Here is a 22,385-nt window from a genome sequence, read left to right on the forward strand (position 1 = left end):
GACCCCCAAGCAGCACGCAACCGACGCCGGAATCTTGAACGGAGCACGGAGACCGAGTGTCGGCCTTCGCTTTAAGCACCACCTGACGTAGGGCAGCGGCACTCGGCGGCGGCTCCTCCATCCACCATCGGCTCCTTGATCAAGAGGCAACTCGGTGGGTGGATGTTCTCTTCTTGCTTTTGCCCGTCTCCTCGCCAGCCTTGCATTCCGTGTCCGCATCGCCTCGCAGGGGCAAACGGGGGATCGCCACGTGGTGGAGAAGCCGGAGCTTTATCCAATCATTTATCGGTTGGATTTTAGTGGTAATACTACCAGATTAGAGAGGAAGGAGGATTTGGATTTGGGCAAGTGCGTCACAAGTGATTAGCATCAGCAAGAGCCCATGATTGCGTACAAGCGAGGGGATCTTGACATTGACAACGACATTGCCAGTGGTTTTACCAAGACCACGAGCTGGCTCAGCCGTAGTTTATGGGACCATGTCAATCTTTAGATTTCGGCCGACCTTTAGTGCCATACATGTGATACTCTGATGATCTAAACGACCCGATCTTATATTTCTTTATAGAGAAAGTACTCCCTCCGTCTCAAAATTCTTGTCTTAAATTTGTTTAGATACGGATGTATCTAATACTAAAACGTGACTTGATACATCCATATCTAGACAAATCTAAGACAAGAATTTTGAAACGGATGGAGTATATTTTTAGATAGGGAGTACTCCCTCCGGTCCTTTTTAGTTTGCATATAAGATTTGATTGAAATCAAGCCTCGTAAAGTTTGAGCAACTTTATAGAAAAAAGTACCAACATTCATAATCTGAAATTAATATCAATAGACGTGCCATGACTTAAAGTTTCATATTGTATAACTTTAGCATGGCAGATGTTAATATTTTTTCATATAAATACGGTCAAACTTTGTGCAGTTTGACTTCAGAGAATTCTAATATGCAGAGTAAAAAGGACCGGAGGAAGTATATGATACTACATCCGCCTTGTATAGTATTATATGCTATATCATCTATAGCCGGACTCCTTAATGTCCTCTATATGTCCGAACGGTTGACCCTGTCAGTGAAGAAAATATGACCCAGCTACACCCCCACCCCCTAAATCGGCCCTAAAAACTTGGGTTGTTTGGCCTGCTGGTCCGCATCCTCATCATTCGCCTACCCTGGGGGAAACCTGTCCTCGGTAGCCCCGAGTCCTTCAAGCTTTCGCTAGTGGCGCTAACTCCTTTAGATTGAGGAAGATTCTGCTGAAAGAACCGACTACATAAGGCATTGGGTCGCCTATGGAGAGGCCTTGATGGACTCGATTAATACTTAAAGAAGGTAAGTAGGAGGCAGAGGCTTGTGGCTTGTGATGAAGCATATCCTAGTGATGTCGGAGAACTCCTGAACCTGAGTAGGTGGTTGCCAGTTGTCCTCAAGAGTAAGGTTCTTTTGATCTTCATCTTCGGAACCAAGTCTCCGGACTAGGGCATTCATAATGTAAAAGAACATAACATGAAGTTGCACATATGTTTATGACCCATTCTTATGCAGTTGCACATATCTTTAGAGAACTAGTATAATGCAAAAGGAAAATAAATTATTTACATTACTACACAGAACAGAAGAATTGTGGAAAGAAAGGAGAAAGAAAACATCATCTAGAATCTCTGTCACTTCTATCAATGGCCAAGCCATTCAGCTGAACACTAATGGAGATTTAGGGACTCTGTACAGTATAATGCAATGTGTATCCATGGATGGATCCGCCAAAAAACTATCTGCAATAACAATTAAGTCATCAGATCAAGTGATGAAAAGCATAAGAAGCAACAGGGCAAACATAACTATTAAAACAAGCAAATCCCATTTCAATCTGAAAGAAGTTATTAATCGGGCAAGCAGATGAAATTAACTGAACATGTCATTATGGCTCCAAACCAGAAACATAAGCGGTTAATTTAGGCAGCTTAAGAATGATGCATCAAGCAATGGGCATGAAACCTTTCTTCCCACTTGATGACAGAAAGGGAATTAAAGTAAGGTTAAAAAATGACCAGGCACATTTGCAACAATCTACACAAGTAAATTGTTCCATTTGCTTTGGAAGAATAATAAAAATGTTGATCATATGTAAGCCTACACAAGCTAATGATCTTCGTGGGTAGCTATTCCAGCTGGTGCCACTGAGACGGTGAAGATTTCAAAAGCATCAAATGAATGTTTCATTAGGAATTCAGGCTGATCGGGGCTGAGTATGGCAATGCCATTCAATTTTAGTACATTACAGGCCTACAAAATGACACTCTTTAAAATGGAAACAATAAAACTTGGAACGTAGATTTGTTTTTGAAAAGGTGTAACATCTATAGCCATGGAAGTAACTATTACCTCTTGAAAAATTAATAAGCCATGACTAATGGAAAAAAAATGTCAGATTCCATCATCTATACCACTATATAGTGTGCGAATAACTTTGAATAACAACCATTGGATGAAGCCGATCTAACGGTGGAGACGTGGCAAATCCGAGTGTTATTGACCGTTGGATCTTCTCATTACTTCACTGGATTCTTCCACGTGTACTATCTAGAAGATTCTATGGTTGGGCTAAAGCCATATGGACATTTTGCACAAAATTTAAAGCACACTTCTACTTTATTCTAGACTCTTCCATACTTAGACTCTCCTAACTTCTTTTTCTATCGAAACTATCATTCATTTTACTTCGTATTCAAGTCTATGTACCTTCATAAATCATATTTATCTTTACAGATACTGTAGAACATTAGCTTTGAGATAGCCAAAAAAGATACCTAGATAAAACACGCTCAGTATATTTTACGTGATTTTTGTATGTTATACTTCATGCATATGCCTCACAATTTCATTTGCCGGCATAACTAGCCAAAAAAGGATACCTAGATAAAACAGGCACAATATATTTTACAGTAACAATATGTCTATCTTTGGTTGTAGTTTGACTATATGAGCTCTCACGTGCTATGCACGTATAACTTACTAGTCTATGTAATGCCTAAAAGATTGAGCCGCAGAAACAGGGGTACGTCTGAGTCATAACTGATCCATGTAAAACTACTCTGTATAAAATCTCTCATTAGCTTCTTATTAAACGTCTTACATTTTAAGACAGAGGGGATACTAGTATAGATTTTCCAAACATAAATCCCAGAGTAAATTAACACATAGCCTGTTATTTCAGGATACAGAGCAGAAACTGGTAATCAAGAAAGGTATCCGTAATCGCTTGATATCACGAATTGTGCAAGAAAAAAAAGGACATAATATGGCACCATAGTTTTCTCTTAGAGAGGAAGCACCGAGTTATTACTAGCAAAGAAACTAAGAGCAGAAGGTTGAGAGCAGAGCACCTACGTGAAGGAAGGAGTCAGAAGGGAGGATTTCCCGTTCCCGAAGTGAGATTCACCCGACGACGAAGGGGCCAATCTCCCCGGCCCGCATGCCGCGGGCGATCTCGTTGGCGACCAGCAGGCACGCCGACACCCACCCGGCGAGCACCGCCCACACCATGTCCACCATGTACGCCGACAGCCCCCGCGGCATGCCCATCCTTTCCTCGCTGCTCTCCCTAGCCCTTCCTTGCTTACTCCGCTGCCGCTGCTGTTGCAATTGCAAAGGAGGCAATTCCACAAACACCTACCCTGCAGGCTGCAGCTTTGATGAGAGGACGAGTAAGCAATGAAGAGAGGATGACGAGCAAAGGCTGGGTCTTGCCAAGGGCGTTTGCTTCAATTTCATCGAAATGAAAGAGAGAACGAGAAAGCAATTGCTTGTTTACCTTGGTGATGATGAACCGGAGCAAGCTCCTCCAACCAGCACGGACCCTTTGCAATCAACGGAGGAATCTTGAACAGAGCCAGTCAGGAAGTTTGTTGTGTTGGCCTTCGCCTTTGCTCCCGGATTAGTCGCCGGCACAACTCTGCTATTTGTTGCCCCTCCCCTCGCCACGCGACTGCATATGGTAAGCACACAAGAAGATTGGTGGGTAAGCACGCACAGCTGTGCCCCCTGACGTAGGGCAGCGGCGCTCAAGTGGCATGCTCCATCCATCCACCATCGGTTCCTTGATCAGGAGGCAAGTAGGTGGATGTCTTCTTCTTGCTTTTGCCAACCTCCCATTCCATTCCATTTCCGCATCGCCTCTCGCTGTCGGGTCCTGGCGACAACGAACCGGAGACCGCCGCGTGGGACCCGCAGCTCTTGCTTTATCGGTTGATGATTACCTGGATTGGATTAGTACCAGATTAGAGAGGCAGGAAGATTTGGATTTGGGCAAGTGCGTCACGCTGTGATTAGCAGGAGCCACCAGGGGATTCATTCCAATTCCATGATTGCGTTGCGTGCAAGCAGAGGGGATCTTGACGACGACGTGCCGGCGGGTTTAACAAGGCCGCGAAAAATCGAGTCAGCGGCAGAGGGGATGTTCGAGCGAGGTTTCATCGGCGCCTCGCTTAGGTTATCACACGTCGCTGTGAGATCTCTCGGTCAAGATTTGATGGCGTTTTTGGCTGACACGATGGATCCTACTATTAGTATTCTTGGGGGCAAAGATTTGCATTGCTACCAGACCAGTCTATTTTTACTGATTGAAGATCATCGTACATAAGTCACAGTTCAAAACGTCAAAACTGCATTAGCGTGGATGACAACACATGGAGCCATTAGAGCATCTACAGCCATGATTACCAAATCTGCCCCCCTATACGTCCGCGGACGCCAGACGCGACAATGGAAAAATATATCGACATCAAACGAACAATGAAATGCACATAAACCAACTTCACATCATTCAAAAGATCACCACAGTTCATCTCCAGACAAGTTCTAAACTTAAACATCTAAAGAAACGATAATATAAACGGAGGAGGAGCGGATCACCACTTCCTCACGGGCTCTTCGCCCTTCCGATCGCCGGCGCATGGGTTGCTCCGCCATGTCCCTCTCCCTTGCCCACTGCCTCTCGCGGCGGGCGGCGCGCCTCTGATTCCGGCGTGCGCGTTCGGGCCGGCGGAGCGGGCACTAGCACCGATCGTTGCCCTTGCGAAGCAGCGGCCGACAGGGAAGGGGAGATGTGACATCTCAATCCCACGTTTATCTTATTCGTACGTTTTCATATTCCCGCAATCCAAAAAGGCCCTTACATGAAAGGCAACACCAAAGCCAAAAGGCTGGATCTGCTTTGTGATTGTCACATTATATTCACGCACCCGCTCCACCTACCTTGTTCATGTCACTAGCATTCAGGGCCGTCTCCAGAAATTCGGGGCCTCGGGCGAAAACCAAAAAGAAGAGCCCAAAATTTTGAACAATTCCTATAATAGAAGAATTAATATGCATAAAGCAGTCTCATTTTGTTAGATAATTTCAAGTCTGTTTTATTTTGTACAATATTTAGACATATATCAAACAAGCATGCTAAAAAACAGTAAATGATAGTGCAACAACAAACTAACCTCATGTTCTACCAAAGAGGAGCATCCATCTAGTCTTCGTGAAAGTAAATCTTCAATGATATCTTTGTAGTTAATCTTTTCCGAGATATTGTTTTCAAGTGCTGTTGCCGCCAATCCGTTGAGTATTATCTGCAACTCCTTTATTGACAAAATTACCATCATCAAACCTTTCCATCAGGAGCAGTCAACCTCTGCTGCATTATCATCACGACCATTATCAACATTCACATCTGCAGTTTAACTTTCAAAATCAAGTTGAGTGTCTCTCACAATATATCCATCAAGGGCATCCGTTTGAGATTGAGCCTCAACTTCCGGTAGCTTTGCAGCATCAAATCATATTTGTAATTCTAGTAGACATGATGAATATTCATGAAGAAAACCTAACATATTATAAATGATCAAACTGAATAAAATTAGCTTCATATGGTTATGATCTGGAGAATGACCAGATCTTCAAATACATGAAAATAAACTGAAACAATAACCTGCCACTTGAAGATTAAAATACAGTCAGTAGTCCGGACATGGGCGTGTTTCTGAATGATTTTGTTGGTGGTCTTCCTGATCGAAGCAAGGAACGGCACCACAGTCCGCGGCTGTTGCGTTTTTATGGCAGCAAGACGATCAGCCGATGGGATCGGATGGGATCGTCGTAGGCTACTGCGCCGGCAGGAGCACGACTGCTTAGGGCCTCGCCTCGGCGCCTCGCCGTATTATTTGCCGAGACGCCGGTAGAATCGATCGATATGCCTCCTGTCCTGGATTAAGGCTTCCAGGGCCTCCGATCAGGGCATCGGGCCTTGATTTGTTGTTTCGGCCTTTCCTGTAATGGTTTTTTGGCGACTTTTAACAAGACGAGGCAATGAACCAAGCTTTCATCTTCAGGTTTTTTTTATCGGTGGAGGCCCCCTGATTTTGGAGGCCCTGTGCGGTCGCTCACTTCGCTCCCCCTCATCGATGGGCCTGCTAGCATTTCAGGTGACTAGCCTTCATTGTCACATTATATTCACATCCGGCTCCACCCACCTGTTCATGTCACCGGCATTTCAGGTGACTAGCCTTCACGTGCGTTCGGTGGGGGTGTTCTTCCTGTCGAAGCAGGCTCGACAACGCCATTGCATGGAGTTCAATTGTGAGGTTGGCTAGACCAGGCTTGACGGCGACCCCATTGACCCGCTGCGAAGAGGACGACCAGCGGCCGATCCCACCGAAAAAAGACGCTTGCTATAGTGCCCGGCTTGCTATACTGCGCCGGCATGCTACGACGAAGCGGCCTAGTCGGAAGCACGCCTGTGCTAAGCACCGACTGTTTTGACGCAACGTGTATCGTATAGGAGCTCATGGAAACGAGAGCTCCTAGTCGGCGCTTTAAGCGTCGGTTAGGCCTTTCTCAGTGCTTCATAGTAGACAGGTGCTAAGCATGGCACATAAACGAAAAAATGACATGGCAGAACAATTAAGAAAGAGAGAGAACACTTTGGTGACATCAGGAAGAACCAATGCCAAGTACGTGAATCTAGGCAAACCACTTAAATGAAACAACTTGACCAATAAATGAAAGACTTTAGTTGCCAACTCATTAAATAAGGTGTGCTTAACAAAAGTTAAGCACCTATGCATTGAGGAGTTGAGTTGCTAAGGTATTTAATGCACTTAGCACCTCATCCAAGCACCTTTGCATTGGAGGAGGTCTTAGGAAGCTGGCACTCGCGCGCATGCCGGCGGCCCGCGACCCAATATCACGCTAGCTTGCTCGCCCGCTAGTTTTTTTGTTTCTCTAAAAAAAGCTAGTTTATTTTTTTTCCTGATATTTTGTGAAATTGGTCCGCCAAGAAAGAAAAATATTTTGTGAAATTGATCCGCCAAGAAAGAAAAACAGCCAGTTTTTCATGGTACTTCTAATTTTGTTGTGTAATTTAAAACATTTACAGATTTAAAAATAATTCATGAATTTGAAAAATAGATCGTGAATTTGAGAAAGTTCAAGGATTTGAATATATGTTCTTGAATTTGTGGATTTGAAAAAAAAATTATGAATATGGACAAACTTCATGAATTCAAAAAAATTAGCGTATTTAAATAAATTTTCTTGAATATATGGATTTTCAAAACTTCACAAATTTCAAAAAAATTTAAGGGATTTGAATAAATGTCCACAAATTTGTGGATCTGGAGAAAGTTGATGAATTGGAAAAAATGACGAATTAAAAAACGATGAATTTGGAAAAGGTTCATAAATTTTAAAATGTTCACAAATTCGAATTTTAAAAAGTCTGAATTTTAAAAATTCATGAGTTTGAAAAAAAGTCAGGAATTTCAAAATTGTTGATGAAATCAAATTTTAAAAAGTTCATGAATTAAAAAATGAGTTTGAAAAAAAGATAATGAATTTGAAATTGTTCATCAGTTAAAAATTTAAAAATAACGAATTTGGAAAAATGTCTGCAAATTTGAAAATTGTTCCTAATTTAGAATTTTCTAATTTTCATGAATTTGGAAAAAAAATCTCAAATTTAATTTTTGCAAATTCGGATTTATTTGTGTTTTCTAAAAATGTTTCACGAATTTTTAAAATTCACAATTTTAAAAAGATCGGAAATTCAAAATAAAGTTCAAGAAAAAAAATGAAAAAATATGCAAAAATGAAAATGAAAGCGGAAAATAAAAATAAAAAAACGGGCATGAGAAACCCGAAGGCAAAATCGCCCAGAAAAACTCGGCGGAATCCGAGCTGGTGAAAAAAAACTACTTGGACCGGCCAATATAAGAACTAGTGTAATGAGAGGGTGTGCGCCGATTTGCCAAATGGCCTAATACAGACGCCTTAAGCGCTAAATAGGATCCAATCATGGAAAATATGGAACTCCTATTGGGCGCTGTAGCCGCCTGTTGGAGAAGTGGCGCCTACTGCGACCCGCTGCGGGCGGCGGACCATTTAAACACCGCTTCATCGGTCCCTCTAGATTCGCTGTCGCTCGCTCGCTGAGAACAAATCGTTCCCTCCATTGACTCGCCTCGCTACCATTTTGTTCCAGCTGTGCTGCTCTGCTAGTTCAGGAAAAAGACCGGTCTCTAGTTTTTTACATTTTTGAATATGTTCGTGAAATAAAAAAAAAGTTCATAGATTTATAAAAAATGTTTGGGGATTAAAAGTTCACGAAATTGGGAAAAATGTACACAAATAAAAAATAACGAATTGTGAAAAAGTTCATCGATTTTGAAAAAATGTTCATCAATTTTTAAAACAGTTCATCGATTTTTTTAAAAGTTCATCGGATTTGAAAATAAATTATCCAATTACAAAAATTTCATCGTACTTTAAAAAAGGTTCACCAAAATGTTAAAAAAGATCATGGATTTTGAGAAAAAGTTAATCAAATTTGAAAAAAGTTCAAGAATTTAAGAAAAGAAAAATAGACAGAAAACAAAAAAAGAAAAGGTAATAAATCTTTCCCTAATAATAATAAAGCACGGGTTGAGTCCGGCGGCACCATCGTGCCAGTTTTTCAAAAAAGCCCCTACTGTTTTCTGTATTCAACCCACAGTCCCTACGTAAGCGGATCTGCAAAAACGTTTCAATTTTGCAAATTAACCCTTGCATTTTGCGCTCCTTTCTTCATCTTATCCACCGGCTGGAAGGGGCGCACGCTCACCGACTGCACCCGCCGCAGCCGCCATGGCAACCTTCGACTCGGCCGTCTCCGGCCCGGACGCAGCGCCCGACCTCCGCCTTGCCGCGCACCAGTACAACAAGCTCATCCACCTGCTGGCCTCCGCGGACGACACCGTTTTCCCCGTCCACCCCACCGTCGCCGCGCGCCGCGTGTTCGCCGGCATGCTGGAGGCCAGGGCGCCCCCGTTCGAGGCCACCATCACCTCGCTCGCCTGCGTCGTCGCTGCAGACGTCGAGGACGCCTACGAAGCCTTCAGGCTCGTCTCTTTCATGCGGCAGAAGTACGACCTCGTGCCGCGCCTTCGGTCCTACAGCCCCGTGCTTGCCGCGTTCCGATGCGCCGGAGAGGCTGGCAAGACCTACGCGGTCGAGGCCCACATGGCGGCCTCCGCTGCATCGCCGGAAGAGCCCGAGCTCGCCCCGCTCCTTGAGGTCAGCGCAGAGGCCAGGGACGCAGACAAGGTGGTTCCGGAGCTGGTAAGGCTGGTGACCCTCGACCGCCGCAGGACGCTGGCCCTATCCCACGCCGCCGCCGGGCGCTTGGACGCTACGCTGGAGGCCCTCGCGGCCGCTTGGAGTTGGGACGCGTTCCTCCACAAAACCTTGATCTGGAGCTTCGACGACGCAGGCCTCCATGCTGGGACGAGGAGGAGAAGAAGGGGGGCACGTCGGAGGTGCCGGTCGAGCGCACCATCGAGGAGGCGTTGATGACGGCAGCACGGGCGAGGCCGGGGAGGAGATCATGGTTGATGCTTTACCGCCTGAAGTTGTTGACCTGGAACAAGAGGGTAAGGTGGATGTGAGAGCAGAAGCGCACGCCGTGGTGCAGGATGTCGTGGTGTCTGAAGCACCTGAGGTGCCGGAACCAGAGGTGAAGAGCGAGGAGGTGGTGGTCCGGGACACAACCATGGTGCATCCCGCGCATCAACCAGAGACGAAGGCCGATGAGGTGCTGGTCAGGGATACAGACACGGATGTTGTGGTGCAGGAACCGGAAGCAAAGGGTGAGGTGTCACGGTCTCGTGAGGCAGCTGGTGCGCAAACTACAGAGGTACATAACGTTTCTGCTTGTTTACCATCCTTCCCCAACATTTTGAAGCTGTGATGTCTCATTTGGCGGGCTAATTTTGTTGCTGGTGGTACGGGGGCAGGCAGTGGCGGTGGCTGCTGCTTAGATGTCTTTGCTGGTTCAAAGAGATAGATGAAGGTGAGTTTGTTCTGTGCTTATGATCATGTTTGATTATGCCTGTTCAATGAGAGTGCCATTCGGTCAATTGTTTATATGAATTCTGTAAAAGTTGTGTTACTGCGAGTGAACAAAATCTTGTATGCCGCACCTTTAAGTTTGAGATGCAGATTTGTATTCCTTGTGAATAACTTAACTCTGACATCTTTACTTAAAAAAATTGGATGCAACTGGGAAACTTGTATCATTTGTTAGGTATAAATGTCAAGAGCACAGCCGAACACACCTATATGAATTTGACTATTAACGTCGCAGTCTGTGAGAATTGAGTGTTCTCTAATAAATTCATGAAAAGGCCCTGGAGTACGACGTATACGCTTCACCCGCGGGGAAGCCTTGCGGCAGCCCAATATCGGTCAAAAATTTGTGTGAAACTAGTCTCGCAGAAAATTTGTAGTTCAAGGCATAGTCCACTATTCAAGTTGTGATCTAGTGTAGCATAAATCTCTAAGTGGAAGTTCAACTTCACAGTCTCCACTAAGCACCGGTATATAAACAATGTTTTGAAACTAAATGATGAGATGTGCCAATGAGACTTTATGGGGGATTGTTGAAATTTTGCTAGTAGGCCTTTGGCCCAAAGCCCAACTAAAATTCGGAAACTCTCTTGGCCCATTCATGCATAGATGTGAGTGGAGTGAGTGAGGCTAAAATTTAGTCCCACCCTGGAAGTTGAGAGAGAGTTGCGCCTCTTTATAAGGTGAGCTCTTCTACCACTTGTATGAGCATGAGAAGAGGAGACCTACACGCGCGTTCCTCCTCCTCGCTCGCTTCGCCACGCCTCGTCACGCCGCGCCGCGCCGCGCCGCGCCGCGGGTTGCGGTATTGAGCCGAGCCGAGGACAGAGCTATGCACGTTGTCTATATATTTGCTGCTCGGGAAAAATTAATGAGTCATTAATTAATAATTAACGGACGCGTTAATTACTGAACCGTTTCCGACTTTTTTGGATCGTGACGACTCTCCCACGACCTGCCCAACCCGCACTATATAGTCAGGCGGACGTCTACCCTAGCCGCCGCCGCTTCATATGGTTTCTCACCACCGTTCCAGATCATTGCGCCGCCAAGCAAGTCTTCTCCATCCCTCTTTTCGGCGTGCACCGGAAGAAGGGACAACAGGCCTCCGGAATCCCGCCTCTCGTGATCCTGTACGGGAGAGGGACGATCAGGTTTTTGGGGAGCGCACTCGCGCGACTGCTGGCAGCGACGACTTCGCGAACGACGACTTCTTCCCCGCCCTCGACGACATGGGCGACAACGTTAACGCCGGCGGTGCTGCTCCCGCTGCACCGTATGTGATTCTATCCTTCCTATTCGAGATCGTGGTAGAATTCATGTTTCTAGTATGTGCCCTAGATGTGATCTGTTCATCTGCTATGCTAGTTCGCATGATTAGTTTAATCTTTGCTAATGTAGTCATGTTTTATCTTCTAATTATTCGAATTAAATCTCATAGTAACTTGCTCATATTTCCAACCAGTTTTGCTAAAGCACATCTAGATGTGCACTAAGTATTGCACATCTAAGTCCCATATCCTTAATTTTACGCGGAGATTTGTGCAAAATTCTCTTTTCTTTTTTTTTTCTTTTCCTTCCTAGTTTGATTGAGCCACTTAGATGTGCAATAACTAGGGCACATCTAGATGTACCCTAGACAAACCCATTTCCAATACCTACTGCCGGGCATTGCAACCCCCTTGCTCGTCTTGGTCGGGGTGGGGAGAAGCTGCGTCGTGATGTATGACTCGCGGCAAAAAGGGGGGAGAGGAAGGGCACCTCGCCTTGGGCACAGGAGAGGAGAGGAAGGGCACCGGGGAAGCGGCGGCGGCTCGCCATCTAGACGTTGGCCGGTCGGCGGCGGCCGCGCGAAGGGTGAGGTGCATCTCACGTGGCTTTCCTTATGTCCACACGAGGTGTTGATAAAATGCCTTAGAGAAAGAGGAAGGAGAAAATAGAAGACGTGACCCTTTTTTTGCATACGTGAATTTAGTTTTCTGCCAACTCAGCCTGACGTGTGGGATGATTATGTCATCCGAACTTTTAGCATCTATATCATCATTATTTTTGTCACTGTCAATTTCTTGATGTGATATAAAATGACACGATTTGTAAAGTGATGGATTTTTCCTGATCGTGACACGAATGGTCCTGCGCATTTAACTCCTCAGCGGCCCCACGGAGTTCAGTTGCGAGGCCTGGCGATAACTTCGTTGACTGACTGGGACGCGGGCGACCGGCGACTGACCTCGGTCAACGGTCATTTGCGCGTCTGCAGAGGGCCCTGCGGCTGGCCAGAAGAAAAATAAAAAAACAACGACCGAGGGCGAAGACGCGGGCCGCGGGCCAGTATGGACATACAGGAATTTGTTCCTGTAATTTCGGCGAAACCTGCGCGCCTTTAATTCAAGTTGATGTGCACATGGGCTATTTTTTCTGAAAAGATGTGCACATGGTTGGGTACGAGCCAGACTGACCAGAGCGCCCATGTGTGCCTGGGAGATCTGGTGATAAAGAAAGAAGTCGTTCGGTTCCTGATAAAAAACAATAAAAAATCGTTGTAACATGTCTGACACGAACAGTGCGTGGCCCGTGCTAGCTCTTCTTTTCTTGCTTTTTCTTTTTGGAGACAGGGCTGTCTTGACAAGCTGGGACGACGCTTTCTCCCACTCGACGCGGGATAGTACGATCCACCGTGCATACTATATTCACTCCTCTAAAATACAAGGGGTATTTGTCAAACTTTGTAGAATTTGACCCATCGTACCAGAAAATACATTAGCATTTATAATACCATCTTTCAAAAAAAATGGTTAAATGCTACTTCCTCCGTTCGCAAAAATAAGATGTCCTGACTTTTTCACAATCAAATGGACATAGACATGTTTTAGTGTGTTTGTTCGCTCATTTCAGTTAGTATATAGTTTATATTCAAATGTGCAAAACATTTTATAGTATTTATGAACTGTAACTTATTTTAAGACAAATGTATATAGATACGTTTTAGTGTGTTTGTTCATTCATTTCAGTATGTATATAGTACTAGTTTATATTAAAATATCCAAGACATCTTTTATTTGTAAACGGAGGGACTATCATCTACTCTCTCCGTTCCAAAATAGATGATCCAACTTTATACTAACTTTGTACTAAAGTTAGTATAAAGTTGAGTCATCTATTTTAGAACGGAGGAAGTAGTAGCTATTCACATCTTGTAGGAAAAAAATAGAGAAACATAGCACATGCAAATTTCAAATGCTAGAAACCAAGATTTAGGAACGAAAATCTTTTTACATAATGAAGGAATCAAATAAACGAGAGGTACTACAACTACAACTACTCGACCGCCATAGATTGCTTGGAACTTTGGATGAAAACCATACAGTACACAGTAGTAGCTAGCAAATTAACTACTCATTGTCCTTCTTCTCCTTCTCGAGCTTGCATTTCACCCTCTCGAACACAACGGAGGCCGTCGCCGGCGAGTCGAGCTTAAGCTTGAGTTTGCAGGTCCCCGCCAGCTTGTTCTTCTTCAGCTGCAGCGTGTACCGCACCTCGCCGGTGACCGCCACCTCCAGCTCGAACTCCCCCGTCTTGTTCTGCTCCTTGTACGCGGCGACGCCGGCATTGCCCAGCGCCACGTAGCCGCTCTCTTGGCCCGTGACGAGGCGGTACACCCGGGTCTTCCTGGGGCCGTGCTTGTCGCCCTTGTCGGCGACCTGCACGCGGTCGAACTGCTGGCCGTCGAACTTGTACGCCGCCTCAAGCGGCTCCGTGTTCTTCATGGTCGTCGCCCAGTTGCGGTTGCGGACGACGAGCCGCAGCGAGAGGTTGTACCCGAGCGACGTCGTCGGGGTGGTCGCCAGCGCGAACCTGGCCAGCGAGGCGTCCTCGACGGTGATGGATGGCTGGATGGCGAAGCTGTAGGCGGCGACCATGACGACGATGATGATGACGGCGGCGAGGGCGGTGAAGCACGCTAGTGGCCACTTGCATTTGTCCCAGCACCGGCCCAAGCAGCCCATCGCCGGCGGTTTTCTTGATTCAGATCTTGGAGTTGGAGGGCCGAGAGAGTGCTGGAGGGCGGAGGGTGTTGGAGCTTGCTGGCATTGACTACGTAATTTGAACTGTGAGTCTGAGTGGGGTACTTATGGACTCGGAGGAACTAAAGTACACCGAGTTGTAGTCTTTGTTCTTAGGGCATGGCACCCCATAAATTTTCACCTGCATCCGTCTGTGGAGAGGAGATGAATGCACGGACACGGATGCGAGAAGATGACAACCGACGCCCGCGTACATTTTGACAACTCACACTAATCGGACGAAATTCGATTAAGCATGACCGGATTTCATATAAACATAATGGATTTCATTTGAAATTGATGGATTTCATTACATTTACATCAACTAAGCGGAGTTCGCCTAGCTAGGTCTTAATGGTCGTCGGCGCCTGTTCCCTATGTCCGGCCGTGAACCAAGAGAACTGAAACTTTGCCTTTCCAGCTCTGCCTCCATAACATCCGCCTTCGGAGGCCCGGGAAGTGAAGCTGTCCGCCTGCACATCGCCGCCAAGCAAGATGCTCAGCCCACCATGCTTGGCATCGACGGGAGAATGGTGGCCTTCTTGGGACACGAGCGACGGCGACCTACCGTGCACTACTGTTCCTCGTTGCCGGCAGCACCCGCGGACATGCCGACTTCTTCATGGTCGTGGCGCCGGGGCACGGCCTCGGCGATGTCCTCCTCGTTGGTCTCGGCGAACAATGCCTCGCCCGCCTCGTCGTCGCACTCCTTGCCGGCGGCCGCCACCTATGCCACCCGCTGCCAGTACCGCCAGCTGGCGAGGCGGATCTCGCAAGCGGAGCGGTAGGACTCGAGCAGCGCCACCTGCTCCGTGAGGTCTGCGTTCGGCGTGACCGCCCTGCCGGCGGTGACCTGCTGATACGTCTCCACCTATCTATAGTTTATGAAGTATCCATGCTATGTTTACAACAATTTTATATGGTTTTGGTGCATTTTTATATGATTTGAATGAAACCAACCCAGGCTGACGTTGTTTTCAGCAGAACTACCATGGTGTTATTTTTGTGCAGAAATAGAAGTTCTCAGATTGGGTTAAAAATTTACTATGATTTTTTATGGACCAAAAGAGAACCCTAAAGCCTGAGAGCTAGACTAGACAAAGTCCAGGGGAGTGACAAGCTCAGGGGGCGCGCCCTCGGGGGTACGCCACACCGTCCGAGCTTCTCGGTCCCTTGTGGTTCCCTTGACGTGAAACCGACGTAAAAAAATCCTATAAATACAGAAACCCCAGAAAGAAGCCTAGAACTTCTGCTCCGCCGCCACAAGCCTTTGTTCCAAAGAAATCCCATCTAGAACCCTTTTCCGGCACCCTGCTGGAGGGGGAAATCATCACCAGAGGCCATCTTCATCACCTCGGAGGTCGCCATGACGAGGAGGGAGTAGTTCACCCTCGGGGTTGAGGGTATGTACCAATAGCTATGTGTTTGATCTCTCTCTCTTCTCTCATGATCTTGATTTGGCACGATCTTGATGTACCATGAGCTTTGTTAATATAGTCGGGTCATATTATGTTTTCCCCACTCTATCTTGTTGTGATGAATTAAGTCTTGCTCTTTGAGGTTTCGTTATGTTGGGTTGAATATTGGATTTGAGATCACTTGATGTTTGTCTCGTATGTGGATACCCGTGGTGACAATGGGGTATTCTATTAAGTCACTTGATATATGTTTTGGTATTCAACTTACGGATTCCTGTGGTGACATTGGGGTAATCTAGGCATAGGGGTTGACACACGTTTCCGTCCTACGTTCTCCGATAGAAACTTTGTTGTGATTCTTTGTCGCATGTTAGGGATTGTTATATGATTCAATTATGCTAGCACTCTTGAGAGATTGCACTAGTGAAAGTATGAACCCTAGGTCTTGTTTTCAAGCATTGCAATACCGTTTGTGCCCACTTTTATCACTCGCTACCTTGCTATTTTTAATATTTCATAATACTATCCATACTACACTTGTATCACCATCTCTTCATCGAACTAGTGCACCTATATAATTTACCATTGTATTGGGTGTGTTGGGGCTACAAGAGATTTATTGTATTTGATTGTAGGTTGTTTGAGAGAGACCATCTTCATTCTATGCTCTACGGATTGATAAAACTTAGGTCATCCACTTGAGGCAAATTTGTTCTTATGCTACAAAACTCTGCGCTTGGAGGCCTAACCGAGTCTACAAGAATAAAGTTGTGTAGTAGACATCACCTGCTCATCCGCCCGCAGATGCTCCTGGAGGAGGTTGTGGTTGTATTTGGCATCGTCCAAAGCCTCCCGGAACTTCTCCATCCGCACCATGTCCATATAATGGGCACAGGCCTTGCCGATGGTCATGGTTGTCGGGAAACATAGCATGCAATCCAAAAAAGTTCCTACGCTCATGCAAGATCTATCTAGGAGATGCATAGAACGAGAGGGGGAGAGTGTGTCCATGTACCCTCGTAGACCGAAAGCGGAAGCATTTGACAACGCGATTGATGGAGTCGAACTTCTTCTTACTCCGACCGATCAAGCACCGAACCTATGACACCTCCGAGTTCTGCACACGTTCAGCTCGGTGACGTCCCTCGCCTTCTTGATCCAACAAGGTGTCGAGGTAGTAGATGAGTTCCCTCAGCACGACGGTGTGGTGACGGTGATGGTGACGTGATCTGCGCAGGGTTTCTCCTAAGCACCGCGAGAATATGACCGGGGGTGTAAACTGTGGAGGGGGGCGCCGCACACGGCTAACAATTGATGTTGTGTGCTTGTGAGGTGCCCCCTCCCCACATATATATAGGTGGTGAAGGAAATATGCCCTATAGGCAATAATAAAGTTATTATTTATTTCCTTATATCATGATAAATGTTTATTATTCATGCTAGAATTGTATTAACCGGAAACATAATACATGTGTGAATACATAGACAAACAGAGTGTCACTAGTATGCCTCTACTTGACTAGCTCGTTAATCAAAGATGGTTATGTTTCCTAACCATGGACAAAGAGTTGTTATTTGATTAACGGGATCACATCATTAGGTGAATGATCTGATTGACATGACCCATTCCATTAGCTTAGCACCCGATCGTTTAGTATGTTGCTATTGCTTTCTTCATGACTTATACATGTTCCTATGACTATGAGATTATGCAACTCCCGTTTGCCGGAGGAACACTTTGTGTGCTACCAAACATCACAACGTAACTGGGTGATTATAAAGGTGCTCTACAGGTGTCTCCAAATGTACATGTTGGGTTGGCGTATTTCGAGATTAGGATTTGTCACTCCGATTGTCGGAGAGGTATCTCTGGGCCCTCTCGATAATGCACATCACATAAGCCTTGCAAGCATTGCAACTAATGAGTTAGTTGCGAGATGATGTATTACGGAACGAGTAAAGAGACTTGCCGGTAATGAGATTGAACTAGGTATTGAGATACCGACGATCGAATCTCGGGCAAGTAACATACCGATGACAAAGGGAACAACGTATGTTGTTATGCGGTCTGACTGATAAAGATCTTCGTAGAATATGTAGGAACCAATATGAGCATCCAGGTTCCGCTATTGGTTATTGACCGGGGACGTGTCTCGGTCATGTCTACATTGTTCTCGAACCGTAGGGTCCGCACGCTTAACGTTACGATGACAGTTTCATTATGAGTTTATGTATTTTGATGTACCGAAGGTTGTTCGAAGTCCCGGATGTGATCATGGACATGAAGAGGAGTCTCGAAATGGTCGATACATAAAGATCGATATATTGGAAGCCTATATTTGGATATCGGAATCGTTCCGGGTGAAATCAGGATTTTACCGGAGTACCGGGGGGTTACCGGAACCCCCCCGGGGGTTATTGGGCCTACATGGGCCCTAAGGGAGAAGAGGAAAGGAGGCAAGAGGTGGCCGCGCGCCCCTCCCCTCCCTAGTCCGAATAGGACAAGGAGAGGGGGGCGCCGCCCCCCCTTTCCTTTCCCTCTTCCTCCTCTTTCCCACTTCTCCTTCTCCAACTAGGAAAGAAGGGAGTCCTACTCCCGGTGGGAGTAGGACTCCCCCTTGGCGCGCCCTCCTTGGCCGCCCCCCTTGGCTCCTTTATATACGGGGGCAGGGGGGCACCCTAGAACACACAAGTTGATCTTCGTGATCGTTCCTTAGCCGTGTGCGGTGCCCCCCTCCACCATATTCCACCTCGGTCATATTGTAGCGGTGCTTAGGCGAAGCCCTGCGACGGTTGAACATCAAGATCGTCACCACGCCGTCGTGCTGACGGAACTCCTCCCCGAAGCTTTGCTGGATCGGAGCCCGGGGAGCGTCATCGAGCTGAACGTGTGCCAAGAACTCAGAGGTGCCGGAGTAACGGTGCTTGGATCGGTTGGACCGGGAAGACGTACGACTACTTCCTCTACGTTGCGTCAACGCTTCCGCTTCGGTCTACGAGGGTACGTAGACAACACTCTCCCCTCTCGTTGCTATGCATCACCATGATCTTGTGTGTGCGTAGGAATTTTTTTGAAATTACTACGTTCCCCAACAGTGGCATCCGAGCCTAGGTTTTATGGTTTGATATTATATGCACGAGTAGAACACAAGTGAGTTGTGGGCGATATAAGTCATACTGCTTACCAGCATGTCATACTTTGGTTCGGCGGTATTGTTGGATGAAGCGGCCCGGACCGACATTACGCGTACGCTTACGCGAGACTGGTTCTATCGCCGTGCTTTGCACACAGGTGGCTGGCGGGTGTCAGTTTCTCCAACTTTAGTTGAACCGAGTGTGGCTACGCCCGGTCCTTGCGAAGGTTAAAACAGCACCAACTTGACAAACTATCGTTGTGGTTTTGATGCGTAGGTAAGATTGGTTCTTGCTTAAGCCCGTAGCAGCCACGTAAAACTTGCAACAAACAAAGTAGAGGACGTCTAACTTGTTTTTGCAGGGCATGTTGTGATGTGATATGGTCAAGGCATGATGCTAAATTTTATTGTATGAGATGATCATGTTTTGTAACCAAGTTATCGGCAACTGGCAGGAGCCATATGGTTGTCGCTTTATTGTACGCAATGCAATCGCCCTGTAATGCTTTACTTTATCACTAAGCGGTAGCGATAGTCGTAGAAGCATAAGATTGGCGAGACGACAACGATGCTACGATGGAGATCAAGGTGTCGCGCCGGTGACGATGGTGATCATGATGGTGCTTCGGAGATGGAGATCACAAGCACAAGATGATGATGGCCATATCATATCACTTATATTGATTGCATGTGATGTTTATCTTTTATGCATCTTATCTTGCTTTGATTGATGGTAGCATTATAAGATGATCTCTCACTAAATTTCAAGATAAAAAGTGTTCTCCCTGAGTATGCACCATTGCCAAAGTTCATCGTGCCCAGACACCACGTGATGATCGGGTGTGATAAGCTCTACGTCCATCTACAACGGGTGCAAGCCAGTTTTGCACACGCAGAATACTCAGGTTAAACTTGACGAGCCTAGCATATGCAGATATGGCCTCGGAACACTGAGACCGAAAGGTCGAGCGTGAATCATATAGTAGATATGATCAACATAGCGATGTTCACCATTGAAAACTACTCCATTTCACGTGATGATCGGTTATGGTTTAGTTGATTTGGATCACGTGATCACTTAGATGATTAGAGGGATGTCTATCTAAGTGGGAGTTCTTAAGTAATATGATTAATTGAACTTAAATTTATCATGAACTTAGTCCCTGATAGTATCTTGCTTGTTTATGTTGATTGTAGATAGATGGCCCGTGCTGTTGTTCCGTTGAATTTTAATGTGTTCCTTGAGAAAGCAAAGTTGAAAGATGATGGTAGCAATTACACGGACTGGGTCCGTAACTTGAGGATTATCCTCATTGCTGCACAGAAGAGTTACGTCCTGGAAGCACCGCTGGGTGCCAGGCCTGCTGCTGATGCAACTGACAACGTTAAGAACGTCTGGCAGAGCAAAGCTGATGACTACTCGATAGTTCAATGTGCCATGCTTTACGGCTTAGAACCGGGACTTCAACGACGTTTTGAACGTCATGGGGCATATGAGATGTTCCAGGAGTTGAAGTTAATATTCCAGAAGAATGCCCGGATTGAGAGATATGAAGTCTCCAATAAATTCTATAGCTGCAAGATGGAGGAGAATAGTTCTATCAGTGAGCATATACTCAAGATGTCTGGGTATTGTAATCACTTGATTCAACTGGGAGTTAATCTTCCGGATGATAGCATCATTGACAGAATTCTCCAATCACTTCCACCAAGCTACAAGAGCTTCGTGATGAACTATAATATGCAAGGGATGGATAAGACAATTCCCGAGATCTTCGCAATGCTAAAGGCTGCGGAGGTAGAAATCAAGAAGGAGCATCAAGTGTTGATGGTCAACAAGACCACTAGTTTCAAGAAAAAGGGCAAAGGGAAGAAGAAGATGAACTTCAAGAAGAACAGCAAGCAAGTTGTTGCTCAGGAGAAGAAACCCAAGTCTGGACCTAAGCCTGAAACTGAGTGCTTCTACTGCAAGCAGACTGGTCACTGGAAGCGGAACTGCCCCAAGTATTTGGTGGATAAGAAGGATGGCAAGGTGAACAAAGGTATATGTGATATACATGTTATTGATGTGTACCTTACTAGAGCTCGCAGTAGCACCTGGGTATTTGATACTGGTTCTGTTGCTAATATTTGCAACTTGAAACAGGGACTACGGATTAAGCGAACACTGGCAAAGGACGAGGTGACGATGCGCGTGGGAAATGGTTCCAAAGTCGATGTGATCGCGGTCGGCACGCTACCTCTACATCTACCTTCGGGATTAGTATTAGACCTAAATAATTGTTATTTGGTGCCAGCGTTGAGCATGAACATTATATCTGGATCTTGTTTGATGCGAGACGGTTATTCATTTAAATCAGAGAATAATAGTTGTTCTATTTATATGAGTAATATCTTTTATGGTCATGCACCCTTGAAGAGTGGTCTATTTTTTGATGAATCTCGATAGTAGTGATACACATATTCATAATGTTGAAGCCAAAGATGCAGAGTTGATAATGATAGTGCAACTTATTTGTGGCACTGCCGTTTATGTCATATCGGTGTAAAGCGCATGAAGAAACTCCATACTGATGGACTTTTGGAACCACTTGATTATGAATCACTTGGTACTTGCGAACCGTGCCTCATGGGCAAGATGACTAAAACGCCGTTCTCCGGTACTATGGAGAGAGCAATAGATTTGTTGGAAATCATACATACAGATGTATGTGGTCCGATGAATGTTGAGGCTCGTGGCGGATATCGTTATTTTCTCACCTTCACAGATGATTTAAGCAGATATGGGTATATCTACTTAATGAAGCATAAGTCTGAAACATTTGAAAAGTTCAAAGAATTTCAGAGTGAAGTTGAAAATCATCGTAACAAGAAAATAAAGTTTCTACGATCTGATCGTGGAGGAGAATATTTGAGTTACGAGTTTGGTCTACATTTGAAACAATGCGGAATAGTTTTGCAGCTCACGCCACCCGGAACACCACAACGTAATGGTGTGTCCGAACGTCGTAATCGTACTTTACTTGATATGGTGCGATCTATGATGTCTCTTACAGATTTACCGCTATCGTTTTGGGGTTATGCTTTAGAGACGGCCACATTCACGTTAAATATGGCACCATCAAAATCCGTTGAGACAACGCCTTATGAACTATGGTTTGGCAAGAAACCAAAGTTGTCGTTTCTTAAAGTTTGGGGCTGTGATGCTTATGTGAAAAAGCTTCAACCTGATAAGCTCGAACCCAAATCGGAGAAATGTGTCTTCATAGGATACCCAAAGGAGACTGTTGGGTACACCTTCTATCACAGATCCGAAGGCAAGACATTCGTTGCTAAAAAT

The 22,385-nt window shown here is 45.7% G+C and overlaps 3 protein-coding genes across 6 annotated transcripts; 1 reads left to right on the forward strand and 2 right to left on the reverse strand.

Annotated features, from left to right (window-relative positions):
- Nucleotides 1–1,511: 1,511 nt before the first annotated feature.
- Nucleotides 1,512–4,132, reverse strand: LOC147964186 (uncharacterized). 4 transcript variants are annotated; one of them, XM_087526773.1, is made up of 3 exons: nt 3,816–4,132; nt 3,388–3,685; nt 1,512–1,776 (listed from the first exon to the last, which is right to left on the reverse strand). In XM_087526773.1, the coding sequence occupies exons 1-2, from the start codon at nt 4,085–4,087 to the stop codon at nt 3,388–3,390; spliced, it is 570 nt and encodes a 189-aa protein (XP_087382899.1). In that variant the 5' UTR covers nt 4,088–4,132; the 3' UTR covers nt 1,512–1,776. The 4 variants fall into 4 exon arrangements, 3 of the variants coding, with proteins under 3 accessions (XP_087382899.1, XP_087382900.1, XP_087382901.1); XM_087526774.1 differs by having other exon boundaries at nt 3,392–3,678; nt 3,816–3,982; XR_015607441.1 differs by lacking the exon at nt 3,816–4,132.
- A 5,689-nt stretch (nt 4,133–9,821) lies between these two features.
- On the forward strand, nt 9,822–10,341 carry LOC147964187 (uncharacterized). The gene is made up of 2 exons (XM_087531105.1): nt 9,822–10,217; nt 10,318–10,341. The coding sequence occupies exons 1-2, from the start codon at nt 9,909–9,911 to the stop codon at nt 10,339–10,341; spliced, it is 333 nt and encodes a 110-aa protein (XP_087387231.1). The 5' UTR covers nt 9,822–9,908.
- A 3,326-nt stretch (nt 10,342–13,667) lies between these two features.
- On the reverse strand, nt 13,668–14,548 carry LOC125515310 (uncharacterized). The gene has a single exon (XM_048680761.2). The coding sequence runs from the start codon at nt 14,434–14,436 to the stop codon at nt 13,822–13,824; it is 615 nt and encodes a 204-aa protein (XP_048536718.1). The 5' UTR covers nt 14,437–14,548; the 3' UTR covers nt 13,668–13,821.
- Between the last annotated feature and the right edge of the window lie 7,837 nt (nt 14,549–22,385).

This window comes from Triticum urartu, chromosome 6A (assembly GCF_056163025.1).
Source record: "Triticum urartu cultivar PI428250 chromosome 6A, HENAU_Tu73, whole genome shotgun sequence".
NCBI lineage: Eukaryota > Viridiplantae > Streptophyta > Magnoliopsida > Poales > Poaceae > Triticum > Triticum urartu.

Bases quoted from the DNA above. Each gene is read 5' to 3' on its own strand.
- LOC125515310 (XM_048680761.2), bottom strand. From the start codon at position 14,436: ATGGGCTGCTTGGGCCGGTGCTGGGACAAATGCAAGTGGCCACTAGCG.
- LOC147964186 (XM_087526773.1), bottom strand. From the start codon at position 4,087: ATGGATGGAGCATGCCACTTGAGCGCCGCTGCCCTACGTCAGGGGGCA. The intron at 3,686-3,815 runs GTAAACAAGCAA...TCAAAGCTGCAG, and splicing joins TCCGGTTCATCATCACCAAG to CCTGCAGGGTAGGTGTTTGT.
- LOC147964187 (XM_087531105.1), top strand. From the start codon at position 9,909: ATGGTTGATGCTTTACCGCCTGAAGTTGTTGACCTGGAACAAGAGGGT. The intron at 10,218-10,317 runs GTACATAACGTT...GTACGGGGGCAG, and splicing joins CTGGTGCGCAAACTACAGAG to GCAGTGGCGGTGGCTGCTGC.